Source organism: Doryrhamphus excisus, chromosome 21 (genome assembly GCF_030265055.1).
Source record: "Doryrhamphus excisus isolate RoL2022-K1 chromosome 21, RoL_Dexc_1.0, whole genome shotgun sequence".
NCBI lineage: Eukaryota > Metazoa > Chordata > Actinopteri > Syngnathiformes > Syngnathidae > Doryrhamphus > Doryrhamphus excisus.
In genome coordinates this window covers 14,705,836-14,724,295 of record NC_080486.1, presented here as the reverse complement: position 1 = coordinate 14,724,295, position 18,460 = coordinate 14,705,836, and the positions used below count along the sequence as shown (strand labels likewise).

The following is an 18,460-nucleotide window of genomic DNA, read 5'->3' as shown; positions in this document are numbered from 1 at the left end:
TGATGACATTTCTTATCCAACGCCTTCCTTGGCTTTGGGTTTACTTGCCTTCCAGGGAGACGTGGGACCTGAACCCGCCCGAGGTCCGCAACGCTCAGCTGCAGTACGCCGGCTGGGGTCCGGAGGGTCAGCAACTGGTAAGGAGGACATCCCCCACAATCCTAATGAAGTGTCTGGTGAGTCGAGGCAGCTAAGAACAAGCACAAACATTGGAGCTGAAGCCTGACCTCCATTATTTACATCCTGCCGTGTCTTCTTCACTGATCCGCTCCTTTTGCTATTGATCTCCGGAGGATTGATGACGCCGACTAAAAGACTGGAGAAATACACCATCTTCCTGGCCGCCTCGTAAACATGGCCGCTTTACGAGTGGACGGGATGGACTCTGCGTCGAAGGATTGACTGGGGGGGGGGGCTGATGCTCTTTAGGGGTGTTTTTAAATGGTCGTTACTGGACCGTGATCGAGGATCTGCCCCAGAACCTTTCCTGGATGCAACTACAGGGGTCTTCTGCATTTCTAAGACGAAGCATCATAACAAGCCGTCAGTGGCGTAATTAGCTTCAGCCTGGCGGCTTAAGTGATTACATCCTGCAGCACAATGCTATTAATTACCTGTTATCTCGTCAGCGGATTAACTAACTAACACGCCGGCTGGATTGATACAGCCTAAAGTTTGCTGACATTAGTCATCAAATTGGTGAACATGACGAGAAGTCGCAAAAGGGCAGGGGCGGATAAAGGTCAGTGGAGTCTTCATCTCCCATCATGCATCCTGCGTCTGGGCCTGCAACGTACTGATGCATCTAATGAAGTTGAATATTAATGAACTTGGTCCCATTGTTATTGTATGAGGTGACAAATTCACATTACGGCTGAGGGTAATTAAGGGTCGGGCCCATGGAGGTTGTCGCTGAGAAAGGGGGTCGGCTTTGTGCTGTGACCTAGAAAAGACTGAGACTCCATCAGTACCGGAGTGTGGCGCAGAACCACAAGGGTTAGATGAGCGGCGTTCATCACGAAGACTGCACGCTTTCTTCAGCTCCAAATGATGACAAAGGTTGTTCAATTGAGAGGAAACTCCTTGGATGGTTTTCTGGAAATCAGTTAGCAGTTTTTCAGGGTTAGGGTTAATAGACGGCATCTTATGAGGTCTCTGTGAGGAACCACGGCTCTGGTTGACTAGTTGGCTTGCTAGTAAACAATGGTGATTAAAGAGAGAAGGGGAGTGGTTGGAGTTGCAGCTGGAACAGTCCATCCCAAATGGGAGGAGGAAGTAGCACTGATATTCAGGCTGTATACTGTACTCCAACTTGGGGGTTCCAAACAAGGAGGCTGAGGAGCCGCGGGTTGCCGACCCCTAGGTTAGAGTATGGGTTAACAAAAGTAAACAAAGTAAACCCTTCTTGTCGGCGAATAAAATTGATTTCCGCTTTAGACATTTTCAAGATTCTGCGGGTGTACACAGCCTATTATTGTCTGCAATGGAACAGTCCACCTTCAGTTATCTGGGAGGCCCTGCAGCTCTGGCAGCATGGAACAGATCCCAAATCTGGTCCCTGGGTCTGCTGCCTTATCTCACATTGAGAGTAAAGCCTTTTTTTTTTTTTTTGGTGTCGCTCAGATAAAAAAAAAAAAAAAAAAAAGCTGCGACTTCAAATCCGTGTGCTGCTCTCTTGTGTCAGGCAGGTGAAAGGCGTCATGCTAATGTGTGTTTGGACCTCAAGGTCGATTCTCACCTGTGATAAGGTGACGGGTGTGTTGTTCCGGGTCAGCCACCCGTGATGGTAAATGTGTATGCACGGAACCACAGGCTGCGTCCTCTGCATGCTGATAATGACACTCGTGCAGTCTTTTCTTGCACCTTTGGTACCGTTTGTTTGATACTTTAGCTAGCGGGGTTACACCAAAACTTCTTACCATAATTACCATAATAAAAAATACCATAATTAGGACTTACTTACCCTTATATGTCACTAAACTGCCAACAACGCTCCAGTTACATAATGTGACCTGCATATTAACCTATTTTTAGCTGTTTTTGTATCTTTAGAACCCACAGAAAAGTGCCATTGTCCAATTAGATTGGAATCCCCCAAGGTTCTGTCCAAAGACCATTCATGTTTTCATTGTACCTGCTCCAGAAGTCTCTTTAATCTTTGATTTCCTTCCGTAGATCTTCATTTTCGAGAACAACATCTACTATCGCTCCACCGTGGAGAGCCGCTCCATTCGCTTGGTGTCCTCCGGCAAGGAAGGCGTCATCTTCAACGGGCTCAGTGATTGGCTGTATGAAGGTAAGCATCCTTAACCGCCGACCTGAAATGGGATGAGAGGCGAGAGTAGTCAATCGGGTCTAATTGTGCTTCTTAGGCTCGTATCGCCGAGTCGCCGCGCCACTCCCTCGTGTCCTCAGCGGGGTTAGTATTTCGGGCGCGTACTCTTCTATTCTGTGAAGGTAAATTAAAATGGAATCTGCCAATTTGCTTCCGCCGTTCCGAGGCCAGGAAAAGGAATGAGTGAGTGTTCTACATTGCTTGATTTGCATTAATTCATCGGTGGCGCTCTCTCGATGCAGATGTCACACAGCTCGCCTAGCATCATTGCAACAGATCAAGGCCACCGCGCCTTAAAAATGGAAGAAAGAAAAGGGGGGGGGGGGTGCTGTGTTAGCATCCCACTAATGAATTTGTATTTGCAGCGTCGGGTGCACGCTCTGCACCAGCGGATCGGCGTTTTTAATAAAAGTGTCAGGTATGGAGGTAGAAGATGGAGACAAACTGGCACATGCTGTACAACATGCTGTTAGCGGTGGATAAAACCTTTCATATCCGCCGCGTGTGCTAATGGAATTGAATGCCTGGACGGCAAAGGTTATCTGACTGTTTTTAATTTCATGTTGGCAACATGTAGCTCTTGTCGTCATTAGTTTTCATGGCTGACATTAAAAGTCCGTCCTTGCTTGGGTGGGTAGCTTCAGTCAGTGTTCACTCGGCCTGAACGGTTGGTGATGAAATTGAAATGTGCTTCTATTTATAATGTTTACATCCAGATCTCCTTGTGGAAGTCGTGTTGTGTGATGGCTTTGGTTTGTTTAATCTCTTTAATTTGGCCAGAATGTGGTCTGGGCTACAGTAATAACTGGGATGGCCGTCTTTGTTAGCTTGTTAGGAAGGTGGAGTTCCTCAAGGTTCTGCACTTAGCCCATTTGTGTTGTTATTCTGCATGTTTTCCCTACAATATATGATAAATAGAGAATAAATACATTTAGGGGTCCAGCTTTTGTCATAATTGTTAATATGTGGTTCTCAAAATGCTTTGTAAATCCTTCATACTATACTCATTAGCCCAAATGGGCAATTAGTGCTCCTCCAAAGACGTTTGGCTTTAGAGTGGCCATGTTTTTCAAACAATTTGACTAAATTGTGATTGTTAGTCTTCAAAGTCATTTTGTGGTGGTTTGAGGAAACAACCAAAGTTGCAGTGTTTTTTTTTAGGGTTTAATAACAGCGCCACCATGGGGTGTATTTGTCAGGAACATAATACCACGGGAAACTCATAAGGGGTGCATGTTTCGTCAAATTTTCACCCTTTTGTGGGCAGCAGTTCAGGAGTAGAAGACTTATGATAGGTTGTCCTATTTTTCTCACATGACTAAGTCAGAGAAAATAGTGTTTTGGTTCTATCGTCAGCATTTATCACCTAGTATCCTTGCATAAGAGCGTACAAAGAAAACATAAAGCAGGTCAGGCATTGACTAATCTTGTCCTCCACCACTTTGTTTATCCGTGCTCCAACAATGCCCACCAAGGTCTAATGCTATGCATGAAATACTGCCGGTGAAAGACTATCTGACCGAGCGACTGACTGACTGACTGACGCCCATTCAGCATTTACTTAATAGTATCACTTTAGTCCGCTTTTAGGAAAAACCGCACTGCTTGTGTAGTGATGTTGACTGGCTGAGGCGGCCGGGCTGATCTTGCTTGCTAATGACCGAGACTCTTCCGGGGCCAAGGTCAAGACGGGGCTCAGAATGCCACTGAGGAGAAATGAGTTTTTTAAGCCGTGCCTGTTGCCGAGCGGCAGATTTGATGCGGGGAGGGCTAAAAAGGTTGGCAAATAATCTCCCGGGCTTGAATATCCTCTGGTTTGCAATGCCGCCTTAATCCATCTGTGTGTGTGTGTGTGTGTGTGTGTGTGTATAGTGCATCCAATGAAGGCGACACCAAAAATATTAAAAGCAACATTTAAAGAGCGAATGAGAGTCTCATGGATCATGTGACTCCTGCTGCTTTCCTCTGATAAAAGAACCCGCCGTCACTTTGATTTGATCCACGTTTGCCCTGCGGATGTTTGTCTGTTTGCATGAGAGACTCACACCTGCGGGTGCAATCACCGCCCAGCCCGCCTGTGTTGGTTATGCCTTACAAAAAAAGTCAACCTCTGAGATGACATGAAAACACAATCAAGGCTATGGCGCTGCACTATTGAGGCCAGCGCTAATGAGATTTCCTGACATCGTCGGCACGGTTCAGGCGGAGGTAACTGCAGTGTGTTTCACATAAATTGTTATTTCACTGGCTGACAAACAAACGACGCCCACTCACAAGTCAGCCTGTTCCCTAAGCCAGAGAGAGAGAGAGAGAGAGAGAGAGAGAGACTGTGCTGTTATGAATCTTTCAATGTCATTTCAGAATTGCTAGTAAAGGACTGGAAAATAAGCCCGCTGCTGTAATTAAGCCAGTTTTGCTGGACTTAAATGTCCCTGTTATCTCAAGGTAGCGCCTCACTGGTGTGTCGCTTTTAACATGGGGTAATACTGCCCTCTGCTGGGAATATGTGAACATGACAAGCAGCTTCTGTCTTCAATTTTGCTTCTATTACATCTTCAATGTACATTGAGGCTGTACTTACTCTCTGTTCTTTTTGAACCTTTCCTGTTGAGCAGCTTAGTGATGGTTGGTGATGATGGTTTTGCTGTACAACAGACGAGTACGGTTGGTTCGGTTTGGTCCAACTGCGTGGCAAACAACAGAGAAAAGACAGGGTTAGCTCACGTCAATAACTGATCAAAGTCTGTGTAGGGAATATTTGGGAAGTGTTGGTCAGCCGGTGCAGGAATGGTCGGGATGTAATTTTACTTTTGTTTCTCCTTGTTTCTACTTGACTACAGTCTTTGCTCCCATGGCAAAAATACTGCTTAGCCAACTGCACCAAAGTAGGCACTAATATTTTCTTTTTTTGGTCTGGCCTGGAGTAGCAAACAAGTGTGAGCATTCGTGGCTTCGGCGCCTGAAAGTGTGACCATCAACCATTAGTGGTGAAGTGCGCGTCGGCACGGCGTAGCTCAGCCATTAGCAGTCTTTGGGGTCAAGCCTCTCTGAGGTGAAGGGTCCTTCAGCAAAGTGCCAATTGTCCGTGGTGAGCGGCTGCGCACGTCTGACAGGAGTCTGGTGCACAAAGTCGTGCTGCGGAGAACGTGTGAATATCGTTAGCATGATCAAAGTGAGGGAGAGACTCCGGGAGTAACTTCTTCAAGCCTTCTAGAGGTCTATGCTCTCTCAGTGCAATCTTCTTAATAAAAGCGTTTATGTGCACAAATTATCGATGTTGGCAGCGACAGATCCCCTCAAGGGGCGAGAGGGGGACCGGAAAACAAAATGTACTTCTAATTAAAGGCCATTAAACACATCTTCTATCTTGTTGGCTGTCAGACAACAGTGTTAGCGAGCTGGCCTGCAGCCATGTAATTAAAACGCGCTTCTGGTTTGCCGTCTTCATACGTTTCATAGCTGTGTTGTGATCACTGTTTCAGAGGAGATTTTCCACTCCCACGTCGCCCACTGGTGGTCTCCAGATGGCGCGAGGTTAGCATACGCCACCATCAACGACAGCCTGGTGCCCAAGATGGAGCTGCCCATGTTTACTGGCATGCCGTACCCCACCGGGAAGGAGTACCACTATCCCAAGGTAGAACCTCTGACTGTTTCAATGACATTTCTTCACTTTGTGGAGTGGCTGAAAAAAACATTTGGCAGGCTGGCGAGGAGAACCCGGTTATCACTTTGTATGTGGTCAACCTGAATGGTCCTCTTCACACCATCGAGATGAGGAGACCTGATGACCCGAGGTTAAGGTGAGGAGCGCGAACAATATGTTTTGTAAGAATCCTGCAACCCAGCCACCAAACATGCTTCTTTTATAATGGAGGTGACGGGTATGGAACCATGACCCGCTGCTGCTACCAACCGAGCCATCCAGCCAGCAAGCTTGAGGGATGATATAACGGACGTGATGACTATGGTGCTTGTTGAACAAAAAGAAATAGCAAAACAAACAAACTTAATTTGACCTGACCAGGTATTGAACTCTGGTCCCACGCACCGTGACCCACTGCTGCTACCAACTGAGCCATCCAGCCGGCAAGCTTGGCGGATGTTATAACAGAGGTGATGATCGGGATACACAGGAGCAATAGCAAAACAACTAAATAAGAAGACTGCCCTGCCTTGGTATTGAACCCTGAGAGTCTGAACCATGACCAAGTGCTTCTATCCCCCGAGCTAGCCACCAGGTATCAATGCAAGGTATTATAACGGAGGTGATGACTATACATGCTGGACCAGGAGACTATGTATATAAATAACGCTGCTACCAACTGCACCATTCAGCTGGCAAGCTTGAAGCATGTTATAACGGAGGTGATGATTACGAATACCGGGTCATTGTTTTCTCATTTTGGTATTTTCCGTTATAACATCGTTCTGTTTGCCAGATGGATAGCTCAACTGGTAGCACCACAGATTCATGGTGCAGGGGACCGAGGTTCAATACCCGGTCAGGGCAAGTGTAGGTCATTTTGCCATTTGTCCAGTTCCAACACCTATCGCAGTCATCACCTCCGTTATAACATCATGAACGTCTGCCAGCTGACTAGCTCCATTGGTAGCACCGCAGATTCATGGTGCTGGAGTACTGTGTTCAAATCCTAGTCGGTCCAAAAAAAAAACCAAAACAAAAATGATAGGGCGTTGCCTTCCCAGTCGGCACAAAAAGGGGTGTGTGTAACTTCCCCCCTCAACTTGAAATTATGCGGGATCCCGCCTCCAGGGGGATCCCGCCTCCAAAATGATCCCGCCTCTTGAGGGATTGATAATTAAATATGTGCCTCCAACTGGATGAAGTCAACATAAAATGAGAAGTAGGTGGAGTTAAGTGGGCGCAAACTCGTATAGTGGGGGATGGCCGGAGGGGTGAGGGGGGCGAGGTGGGGAGGGGGGGGTGGGGCATGGCGGTCGTGGGGAGGTTGCGCGTGGGGTGGATAGGAATAGTCAGCTGGTTTTTAAAAATTTTTTACAAAATTTCAAATAAAATTTCTATAATACTGGTATTTTTGAAACTTTATTTTTTTGCAACTGCTGCTGGGATTTGAACCAAGAGCTCCCACACCATGAATCAGCGGTGTTACCACCTGAGCCACCCAGCCAGCAAGCATGCTTGATGATATAACGGAGGTCATGAGTAGATAGGTGCTGGAGAAATGTTAAAACGAGTAACAACTGAAGTTGCCTTTACCGGGTATTGAACCTTGCTCCACTGCACCATGAATCAGCGGTGCTACCACATGAGCCACCCAGCCGGCAAGCATGGGTGATGATATAACGGAGGTCATGAGTAGATAGGTGCTGGCGAAATGTTAAAACGAGCAACAACTGAAGTTGCCCTTACCGGGTATTGAACCTTGCCCCAGTGCACCATGAATCAGCGGCGCTACCACCTGAGCCACCCAGCCAGCAAGCATGCTTGATGATATAACGGAGGTCATGAGTACGCTAGGTGCTGGCGAAATGTTAAAACGAGCAACAACTGAAGTTGCCCTTACCGGGTATTGAACCTTGCTCCACTGCACCATGAATCAGCGGTGCTACCATCTGAGCCACCCAGCCAGCAAGCATGCTTGATGATATAACGGAGGTCATGATCATAATACATGCTGAACCTGGCGAAATTGCAAAACAAGCAATTTTGGACGTGCCCGGGATTTGAACTCAGGTCCCATCGACCGTGACCCACCGCTGCTACCAACTGCGCCATTCAGCTGGCAAGCTTGGTGGATGTTATAACGGAGGTGATGATTATGATACACGTTGAACCTGGCGAAACACCAAAACAAGCAACAGTTGACGTGTCCGGGTTTTGAACTCTGGTCCCATTGACCGTGACGCACCGCTGCTACCAACTGCGCCATTCAGCTGGCAAGTGTGGCTGATGTTATAACGGAGGTGATGATTACGATGCATGTTGAACCTTGAGCGATAGCAAAACAAACTTAACTTGAACTTGAACATTGAACTCTGGTCCTATGACGGCAAGTGTAGGTCATTTTGCCATTTGTCCAGTTCCAACACCTATCGCAGTCATCACCTCCGTTATAACATCATGAATGTCTGCCAGCTGACTAGCTCCATTGGTAGCACCGCAGATTCATGGTGCTGGAGTACTGTGTTCAAATCCTAGTCGGTCCAAAAAAAACCAAAACAAAAATGATAGGGCGTTGCCTTCCCAGTCGGCACAAAAAGGGGTGTGTGTAACTTCCCCCCTCAACTTGAAATTATGCGGGATCCCGCCTCCTGGGGGATCCCGCCTCCAAAATGATCCCGCCTCTTGAGGGATTGATAATTAAATATGTGCCTCCAACTGGATGAAGTCAACATAAAATGAGAAGTAGGTGGAGTTAAGTGGGCGCAAACTCGTATAGTGGGGGATGGCCGGAGGGGTGAGGGGGGCGAGGTGGGGAGGGGGGGGTGGGGCATGGCGGTCGTGGGGAGGTTGCGCGTGGGGTGGATAGGAATAGTCAGCTGGTTTTTAAAAAAATTTTACAAAATTTCAAATAAAATTTCTATAATACTGGTATTTTTGAAACTTTATTTTTTTGCAACTGCTGCTGGGATTTGAACCAAGAGCTCCCACACCATGAATCAGCGGTGTTACCACATGAGCCACCCAGCCGGCAAGCATGCTTGATGATATAACGGAGGTCATGAGTACGATAGGTGCTGGCGAAATGTTAAAACGAGTAACAACTGAAGTTGCCTTTACCGGGTATTGAACCTTGCTCCACTGCACCATGAATCAGCGGTGCTACCACCTGAGCCACCCAGCCGGCAAGCATGCTTGATGATATAACGGAGGTCATGAGTACGCTAGGTGCTGGTGAAATGTTAAAACAAGTAACAACTGCAGCGAGCGCTGCTGGGGTTTGAACCAAGGGCTCCCACACCATGAATCAGCGGTGCTACCACCTGAGCCACCCAGCAAGCAAGCATGCTTGATGATATAATGGAGGTCATGATCATAATACATGCTGAACCTGGCGAAATTGCAAAACAAGCAACATTGGACGTGACCGGGTTTTGAACTCTGGTCCCATCGACCGTGACCCACCGCTGCTACCAACTGCGCCATTCAGCTGGCTAGTCTGGCTCATGTTATAACAGAGGTGATGATTACGATGCATGTTGAACCTTGAGCGATAGCAAAACAAGCATAACTTAACCTGTCCTGACCAGGCTTTGAACTATGGTCCCATGGACCATGACCCACCACTGCTACCACCTGCGCCATACAGCTGGCATGTTTGGTGGATGTTAGAACGGAGGTGATGCTCACGCTTGTTGAACCAGGAGCTATAGCAAAACAAACAAACTTCAGCTGACCTGACCAGGTATTGAACTCCGGGCCCATGCGTTGTGACCCACTGTTGCTACCAACTGCGCCATCCAGTCGGCAAGCTTGATGGATATTATAACAGAGGTGATTAAAAAAAAGCTTAAAAGTTTGAATGAATCCACAATTTCATTATCAGTGGATCAAACGTAATGTAGACTCCAACGCTGAACAGAGGAGTCATCTTTCTTGTAATGTCTCCCTCTGCTGGTGACGTTTAAAACGCGCATTTTAGAGGGACGAATACAAATGTATGTCCACGTTAATACTGTATTCGGGCTAAAATATATTTTTTAAAAATATGCGACATTCCTTTTCCTTCCTCACAGTGTGAGCATGAGCATGAGTGCTGCCAAGACTTTGGAGATGTGGTTCATTGAGATCCATACTGCTAAACAAGCTGTACACTGCCTACTCTGAAGTACATCTAAGCTCCCCTTGAGAGTTCACCCAGTAATGGGTATATGCATTACGTTGCATGTCAGTGAGTTCTACGTGACCATGGTGAAATGGGCCACCACCACCAAACTGGCTGTCAACTGGCTGAACCGGGCGCAGAACATCTCCATGCTGACACTGTGCGAGGCCACGACGGGGGTCTGCATCAAGGTCAGTCTCGACTGTGTAAATTCGGCGCATCCGAGTTGTCCTGTGCCAAGCTGTCCTCTGTTCTCCGCAGAAACACGAGGACGAGAGCGAGGGGTGGCTTCACAGGCAGGTGAGATGCTGACGTGCATCCAAAAGCGGCTATTAATAGCTCCCGCCAGCGTGACACCTAACGCTGGAGTGCTGCTGTCATGTCTTTTAGAACGAGAAGCCTCTGTTCTCCAAAGACGGTCTGAAGCTGTTCTTCACACGGGCCATCCCACAAGGAGGCCGTGGAAAGTTCTTCCACATCTCCATGTCCATCTCGCAGGTATGCCAGTCACTCATATTGACATCAACATGCACATTTAATAATATTATATTCATATTTGATATTTTGCTTGACCTGCAGCCCAACACCAGCACGGACACGCTGCAGTCCATCACGTCTGGCGACTGGGACGTCACGCAAGTCCTGGCCTATGACGAGGAAAACCAGCTCATGTGAGCATCACGGATTGGTTATCGTGAATCTTTGACCGTGTTTTTACTCAAGCTTGTTTCCCGTCCTGTAGATACTTTCTGAGCACAGAAGACGGTCCCAAGCGAAGACATCTTTACAGGTATTTTGACATGTTCCTAATTTCGGCGGGAATTCTGGGTGTTACCTTTTGGCCTTTGTGTCCTCAGCGCCGACACTTTTGGCTCGTTCAACCGCCGCTGCCTGTCGTGCGGCCTGTCTGAGAGCTGCGGCTACATCGGCGGCTCCTTCTGCCACAACATGAGCTACTTCCTGCTGCACTGCCAAGGTCAGTAAAGAACAGGATGTTTGGGTACTGTACACAGAGGAAGTATAACACATACAGTGCAGCCTAGGCTTTGGCTGCCATGTTAGCCATGGTGCCGAGGAGCAGCCAGAGTTTGAAAACTAGGGCTGTATCATTTCTGCGTAATTTAATTTGCTGTTCATGTGGAAAAGTATTTCCCAGACGGAATCTCATTACAACCATTTTTTGCATTTACCGTATTTTCTCAACTATAAGTCGCTCCCGAGTGTAAGTCGCACAAGGCCACAAATGTATAATTAGGTGGGTAATTTATTTTACAAACTTGTTTGTTACGTCATCTTGGAAGGCCAGTTCTAACATTAATAAAAGAACATGAAAAATAAACATGAACAGAATTTAATTGTTAAGTTGGGGATATTAGTGCCCTCTTGTGGCTGTCTGGCATATATAAGTCGCAGGAACAGCCAACAAAAAAGTGCGACTTATAGTCCAGAAAATACGATAATTAAGATTTTATTTGCTAACACAAAAAGCACACATTATGCTGTCAAAAACAATGTCATTAAAGTCTCCTGTTTGGCCATTGGACACAAGCTAAGCATTTTTTTTGTTTTTACACTTGCTCCCTTACTGTACCCAAAATGAGCCCAACCATGATTATTGTCAAATGAAAGTGAGCCTAAAAAAAAACAACCAATTCTGTCCATACATTTGATTTATGTGCCGCACACAAACGCTATCATCCAGACATTGCAAGCAAACACGATTCAGTCAGAATGGCTTGTGCTCCCTATTTGCTAAGAGCAGCGCTCACTTCATTTGTTTTCCAATGTTTGCCTTAAAACTTGTCAAAGCTTTGCCTCGATTGGGAAAAAGCTATTCCGCTCTGACATCTTTTATTATTGTTGTGTCACTGTTGTCTTACTAATACGATCCTGGCGTCCTGGTGCTGTTCCACGTAGGCCCAGACGTCCCGTTCCTGTCTGTTTTTAAGACACAAAGAGATGATGATGCAGAAGGTGAGTACGACCTACACTCACACAGTATTTCATTTCTCTTAAGAATTCAATCATGTAGTTTCTTTTCACTAATAATAATTTACAATTGATATATTAATGGGAACAGATGAAAGTAGAAATCAACCCAACTTATGTAGTTTTGTTTCCATAACTTGGTTGTTCTGTAACTGTCAGAACGCCACTGAACACGTTGGTTTTGTAGAGTATCATTGTTCTAATGTAACACGTAAACATTAACCTTCCACACGCCGACATAATCTGATGGTGCCTGGCAAAGGATGTTATTAAATTAGGAGCGTGTACATGCAACATCGGCATTCTGAAATCACATTACTTCCTGTACGCGTGTGTCAGGGCGACCGCAATGCTTTATTTACTCAGGTGGAAGAAAACACCACTTCAACAGTGAATTGACCATTTTGTCCTTTTTCAGGTCTCGCTGAAGTCCACAAACTGGAGAGCAACGACATGCTGAGGCTGACGCTGGACGACATGCAGATGCCCATCGTGGAATACCAGGACATCAACATGGAAGACTACAGTAGGTGTCCATGTTTGACGCAGATCATTATTGGGAGTTGAATCTGTGTGTCGTCCACAGCTTTATCAATGCAGATCCTTAAACCAGCCGCCTTTGTGGAGACGTCCCACTACCCTCTGCTGCTAATCATGTAAGCTTGAAACACACGCATGCTAATCTAACCATCACTTTGCACTGAGATGATGGTGACTGTCTCGGTGCGTACGCAGCGATGGCGTCCCCGGTGGCCAGAGCGTGTCGGAGCGCTTCCACATGGACTGGGCCACGGCGTTGGTGAGCAGCTTTGGTGCCATCGTGGTGCGCTGCGACGGGCGCGGCGGCGGATTCCAGGGTACCAACTTGCTGCACCGAATCCAGAAGAAGGTTGGCGTGCTAGAGGAGCACGACCAGAGGGACGCCATCAGGTAGGCGGTGTGTGCAGCCGACACAGGAAGGAGACAATACATTTCCTTTATTTACTTTGCAGTTTCCTCCTACAAGAGGCGTACATCGACAAGACCAGAGTGGGAGCGTTCGGAAAGGTGAGTTTACCATTTGCACCACATATTTGCTTAGACTGACTGCTGCTGTTCCGACGACACCCCCCCCGTCCCCCAGGAGTACGGAGGCTACATCACCAGCTTGTTGCTCAGCGACGACCTGTCTCCTGCCAGATGCGGAGCCGTCCTCTCGCCAATCACCGACTTTGAATTATACGGTTAGCCTCGTTTCCGTTTTGCACAGAATTGTTTCCTTAATTGAAGAACATGCTAATTCTAACACAACTTCCTTTTCTTTCAGCATCAGCGTTTTCGGAGCGATATCTTGGAATGCCCAAGCCCGACCAGAGGGCATACACGGTAATTATGAATTATTCTCCATTGTAAAAATTCCTGCCGAAGCTAAAACAACTTTATGTATTTTTCCTCCCCAGATGGCCAATCTAGCGCACCGCGCGGCTCAGTTCCTCGACAAGAAATTTCTCATCATCCATCCAACAGCAGACGGTAAGAAGATGGCGTGTCTGTACATGGGATGATATAGTATTACATTGTGTCCTCCTCCCTCCCCCTCCCCCATGTAGAAAAGGTCCATTTCCAGCATACAGCAAAACTGATTGCTCAGCTAATCCATGAAAAGGCCAACTACACGTTACAGGTATGTGGTGGTGTTACTACCGTAGCATAATGTCAGAAGTAAGAATTGGGCACGTTCCAACACTACTAGTATACCCTACACAGTACATAGTACATAGTACAGTGTTTTGTAAAAGTTGTACTGATGAGTTGGTGGGGCCACGGAAGTAATGCCTTATTTTATGCTAGCGCTACATTTACAGAGTGATGTAAAGTAACTACCTGCTTTAATTGCTTGTACCCCCGCCTCTGGCCCGAAGACAGCTGGGATAGGCTCCAGCAGGCCCGCGACCCTCGTGAAGATAAGCTGTAGAAAAATGAATGGAGGCCTTAACCCGCAGGAGCATGCCCAGCTAGCGGCATGTTGTTCAAGTGCAAAGATGGCGGCGGACCGTTAAAAGGAAGACACAAATTGTCATGTAGTCATCGCTACAATGACAATGATTACAATGAGTTCTTGATTGTCTTAGTGGCCATGTCTTCCTTTAACGGCCCGCCCCCATCTTTCCAACATGCCGCTAGCTGGGCATGCTCCTGCAGGGCTTTCAACTAGCAAACAATAATGTCTAACTTACAGTCTGTTGTCGCCGTGCCAGATCTACCCGGACGAAGGCCACTTCATCCACAACGAGGGCACCAAGCAGCACCTCAGCCAGTCGCTGGTCAACTTCTTTGAGGAATGCTTCAGGCTCCCGGAGCGGCTCCCGGACGAGGTAGATGAAGAGAATGAAGACGAAGGTTAGCTTGACCGATGCACCCGCACACCCCGCCTCGTACAAAAACCCACCCAGACCCGGTCAGTCCGTCAACATGTCCAAGCACAAGAATGGTGTCCTCAAGATTATGCAACCGCAGCATGCTGGACTTGAGACTGCCTCCGGAGCAGCCGAGGATCTCCTCCCATCGCTCATCATCTTCTGTCTCTGGAGTACGAGTGACACTGTGGAATACGCTGATCCGTTCACGTGCGGCATGATGGACGAGCCCCCGAGCAGCAGGACTGGCGCTGCGGAAGGAAAGGAACATCATTCAAACTTGTACCATAATTGGCAAGGAAAAAATAAATCATACCTGGTCGGTAGCGTTCATGAAACTCTGTGGATACAGGAAGTGTCGCTGTTTTCTAACGTTGTGATGAACTTTCCATGTTGGACTGTGCTTTTTGTCGATGTATGTAAAGTAGCACACAAGCACCCACCAGGTTATCCAAGCCTTTTGTTTCCACTGTGTCGCCATCTTTAACCGGATACTACTTCCTTTTCTCGTTTCACTCACCTTACTGCCTTACTTTGATCCCCCCCCCCCTACAAAAATACTACAAGTAAAGCGAGCAAGCACATTAGCAACTATCGCCAGGCGACTCTTTGAAAAGCTCAAACTTCAATTGTTATTGTTTGTGCTGTATAATATTCCCGGGAATATCCTTGCAAAAACCGAATTTGAACGTTGTAAAGTATATTTTTTAAACGCAAGCCTTTTGGCTATGTGACGTGAACTAGCACAATGCTATAAAATGTACAGAATCTGCATGGTTAGTAGACAAAATGGCCTAATTTATATTTGTAGCAAATACAGCACTGCTTAGAATGCTAACAATAAAATGCTAACCCTAAAATAAACAATGACTGAGGCGCATTTAACCATTTTCGTTCCATTGCATGTCTTTGCGTTGAACTCGGTACCGGTTTGACATCTTGAATGTTCTTTAATGGGTAGCATCAATGACATTTCTGGTTGTACTGTGATTGATGTGTAAATGTTATTTTATTCTGGAAAAAATGCTTTTATCCGATTATTTGTGCATTTCAGCTGCTTTTACCCGAGGTTACATCCAACTATACACTTACGGGCTTAAAGTTGAATATAATAAAAGGTAAAAGGCCACGAACTGCATCAGTTTTGTTTTTACCGAAAAGACGACGACTAAAGAAAATGGAGGTCATAATAAAGACTGACTCTGCCTTCGATGTTTTGGACTGTTTAATTTGACAAAAATCAGTAACAGCAATCAAATGATTATTAAAGAATTAACAATAGAATTACATTTGAGAAATATCATTAGCATGTGTCATCTTTGATTGAAATTCATGCTAAATTAAGTTTAAAAAAATTACAATTAAAGAAATTGCTAATAATTTAAATCAGGTTTTTTGGGTTGGCTTAAAAGTAATAGACTTGCTCGAAGGCACTCGTCTTATGGGTTTTCACCGGACTAAAGTTGTATATGAGTGCTTGGGCCTCCGCATCCTCTGACGCAAAGCTGTGATAATTCTTCCTGGCTGTTAGGAGACGCAATAACGTTTGTTTTTTTTAGCCATACGCAACCCCGCGATGAAAGAGTAGAGCAGATGTCCTACCTTCTCCCACAAAGAACTCGGCCATGAAGAAGGTGACCTGGACGGCAGAGGGGCTGTGAGCGATGTACGGCTTCCTCCACTCGAATGCGTTCTTCTCCGGGTGCCACTGGGTGCCGTAAATTGGGTAGTGGAACGCTGAGTGGGGAAAAACAAGTTTCAGAGCTGTGGAAGTGGAAGGGATGAATGAATGAATGAAGTGTGTTCTTTCTACCTTCAATTGTGGACAAAAAATCTGTTTTTCCGTCTGTGTTTGTGGAGAGAACTTTATAAAACGTCTTCAGTGCTTGGGTTGCGTTGAACGCCTTGAAAAGGAAACAGACTCTCAGATGTTACATGGACAAAACCATAGTGGCAACATATCCTAATTCTTAATATTGTAATTCCTGTGGTGAATAAGGAACGTACCTCCACAGCCAAACTCCAGCGGTGGGAGTTCTCGGTCAGAGGCTCCAACGCCAAAGCGTCCATGAGTTCAGCCGGGAAACCTTGGAACATTCTGCTGTCTTTGGCCTCTGTATGTAAGGGGGAGGTTCTCAATGCGTGAAGTTGCAAAATAGAAGAAGTCTTGAACGAGTTATGTTGTTTATTTTTGTTATTATATAATCACCATTTTGATGGTTATATTTATGATTATTATTTATTATTTATACCTTGAGTGAAGCTGAGAGGCAAGGACACGCCCCTTGTGTCCGTCTCCGTCAGCAGTGAAACACCATTGGTCAGCAACAGCAGCTGCTCGAACCCCAGGCAGGTGCCCCAAATAGGGAAGTAATCTCCTCTCTGATTGGCCTACAACGTCAGATGACAAGACACGTTGACTTCCATCTAAAGAATATGCATATGCCGTCTTTGTGTCACATTCACCTCAATGGCCATCTCGTAGAAGAACTTTGCACTCCTTTGGTAGCCTGATGAGAAGATGCTGGCCGCTCCTCCAGGGTAAAGAACACTGTTGACACCAGAAGGTAGCATTTTTTTTTTACTTTTGATCTTTGACCATGACCATTTTTTGCACTACATCTTTAAAAACAGCATAATGATCTTTGACATCATTTTTGCAGTACATCCTCAAAAACAACAAAGCACTCAGTCATATACAAGATTCATATTTTTGCAGTAGGTCATCTGAAACAGCACATCGCTCCTGTCTTTGATTAGCATTTTCGCAGACAGTGTTTCTCATATTCAGAATTATTTTTCGAACGCCACAAATTAATCTGGCACTACCTATTAGGAATAGAAATGTGCACATTTATGCACATTCAGGGGGAGAATCTTATTTTCAAACTCTTAATTTGAAAGCACCAGTTCCGGTGTGTGTGGGTGTTACAATGGGTAATGCTCTAAGCCCATCTTAAAAAGACATAGAAACATGAAGTTTGTCAATATCAAAAACGACGTTATACTTTTTTATATATATTTATACTTCTTTTCCTAAAAGAGGCGATTAGGCAGCTCCCCACTAATGCATTCGGCTTCAATCAGGTGATTTTAATAAGTATAGTAATAACCAATTGAAAGGGTCTTTACAGTATGCCATGAAAGGTGGAGTTAATTACCCGTTAATTGAGTTGAATAGTCTCCTATATTCCTCATCAGTCTGGTTGATCCTGTAGCAAACACACAACAAGGAATGTTAAATGTTGACTAATAAATACATTTCAAAGTTTGGATGAGTTAAATGATAAAAACGTACATAATAGGGACCACCCTGGCACCCGCTGACTCCAGGAACTTGACATAAGAGGCAGCAATATAAGACGTTTGATTCTCTACCGGTGTGAAAAGGTCCTGTGCCAGGATACCTTTCAAATGCAAACTCCGTTAAAGACGTCGAGTGAAAGAGCGGAGTCTTTCGGTGCTAAACTCACCGATGATGGGGTTGTCATTCCGGCTGGTTGTGGTGGTTGTGGTGGTGGTGGAGTAGAGCGGCAACAACGCCAGATAAACGCCAACGAAAAGCACAAACATGATTCGAAAAGTGCAGCACGACCGTTTGGTCCTCCCGCAAAAGCAGCGTCTCTCGGCGGCCTCCAAGTCGTCAATAAAAGCCATCCGAATTCATCCAGCGGGGGGTGGACGTGGCCAAAATAATCAATAGTTTGAAGGATATTCACCTTCGGACTTTCAACCCTTGCCGCCATTTCTCCTCCTTCTCCGCCTGTCAAGCTCGTGAAGGCACTTCCGGTAACACAATGATTCAGGGGATAATTATTTTAATTTGGCTAAATTCACTAATTAAAATTACAACTCTACGCGTTTTTCACAATTTGACCATTGTAAGTTAAATTTTAAAAATGTATTGCAATTCAACCCAGTGAGATATT

The 18,460-nt window shown here is 45.9% G+C and overlaps 2 protein-coding genes across 15 annotated transcripts in view; one reads left to right on the top strand and one right to left on the bottom strand.

Moving 5' to 3' along the window:
• Positions 1–15,747, top strand: part of LOC131108925 (dipeptidyl aminopeptidase-like protein 6) — an 86,716-nt gene extending 70,969 nt beyond the window's left edge. For 2 of the 6 annotated variants that reach the window (XM_058060369.1, XM_058060368.1), the window contains exons 7-26: positions 56–137; positions 2,176–2,296; positions 5,818–5,972; positions 6,041–6,138; positions 10,214–10,337; positions 10,408–10,446; positions 10,537–10,644; positions 10,726–10,817; positions 10,889–10,936; positions 11,004–11,122; positions 12,064–12,120; positions 12,554–12,661; positions 12,722–12,791; positions 12,871–13,065; positions 13,128–13,182; positions 13,259–13,358; positions 13,442–13,500; positions 13,575–13,647; positions 13,725–13,798; positions 14,373–15,744. In XM_058060369.1, coding sequence (XP_057916352.1) covers positions 56–137; positions 2,176–2,296; positions 5,818–5,972; positions 6,041–6,138; positions 10,214–10,337; positions 10,408–10,446; positions 10,537–10,644; positions 10,726–10,817; positions 10,889–10,936; positions 11,004–11,122; positions 12,064–12,120; positions 12,554–12,661; positions 12,722–12,791; positions 12,871–13,065; positions 13,128–13,182; positions 13,259–13,358; positions 13,442–13,500; positions 13,575–13,647; positions 13,725–13,798; positions 14,373–14,519 — 1,924 coding nt within the window. In that variant the 3' untranslated portion in view covers positions 14,520–15,744. Of the gene's footprint in view, positions 1–55; positions 138–2,175; positions 2,297–5,817; positions 5,973–6,040; positions 6,139–10,213; positions 10,338–10,407; positions 10,447–10,536; positions 10,645–10,725; positions 10,818–10,888; positions 10,937–11,003; positions 11,123–12,063; positions 12,121–12,553; positions 12,662–12,721; positions 12,792–12,870; positions 13,066–13,127; positions 13,183–13,258; positions 13,359–13,441; positions 13,501–13,574; positions 13,648–13,724; positions 13,799–14,372 lie in introns of all 6 variants that reach the window. The other 4 variants (XM_058060367.1, XM_058060366.1, XM_058060370.1 and 1 more) reach the window with 3 other exon arrangements.
• On the bottom strand, positions 44–18,296 carry LOC131108926 (gamma-glutamyl hydrolase-like). 9 transcript variants are annotated; one of them, XR_009120568.1, is made up of 16 exons: positions 18,005–18,296; positions 17,830–17,938; positions 17,693–17,743; positions 16,998–17,082; positions 16,784–16,922; positions 16,539–16,645; positions 16,345–16,435; positions 16,134–16,268; positions 14,352–14,782; positions 13,999–14,083; positions 12,027–12,084; positions 10,982–11,114; positions 4,917–5,019; positions 2,135–2,318; positions 972–1,095; positions 44–190 (listed from the first exon to the last, which is right to left on the bottom strand). XR_009120568.1 is itself a non-coding variant. In XM_058060372.1 (9 exons), exons 1-9 carry the CDS (start codon positions 18,186–18,188, stop codon positions 15,937–15,939), a joined length of 1,020 nt encoding a protein of 339 aa, XP_057916355.1. In that variant the 5' UTR covers positions 18,189–18,296; the 3' UTR covers positions 14,659–15,936. The 9 variants fall into 9 exon arrangements, 1 of the variants encoding a protein (XP_057916355.1); XR_009120566.1 differs by lacking the exon at positions 972–1,095; XR_009120569.1 differs by lacking the exon at positions 972–1,095 and having other exon boundaries at positions 10,982–11,109.
• Positions 18,297–18,460: the final 164 nt, after the last annotated feature.

Excerpts from the sequence above, each read along its gene's own strand:
- LOC131108926 (XM_058060372.1), bottom strand. The coding sequence starts at position 18,188 with ATGGCTTTTATTGACGACTTGGAGGCCGCCGAGAGACGCTGCTTTTGC. Across the intron at positions 17,939-18,004 it reads GAATGACAACCCCATCATCG|GTATCCTGGCACAGGACCTT; the intron begins GTGAGTTTAGCA and ends TGCATTTGAAAG. Across the intron at positions 16,923-16,997 it reads TCTACGAGATGGCCATTGAG|GCCAATCAGAGAGGAGATTA; the intron begins GTGAATGTGACA and ends CTGACGTTGTAG.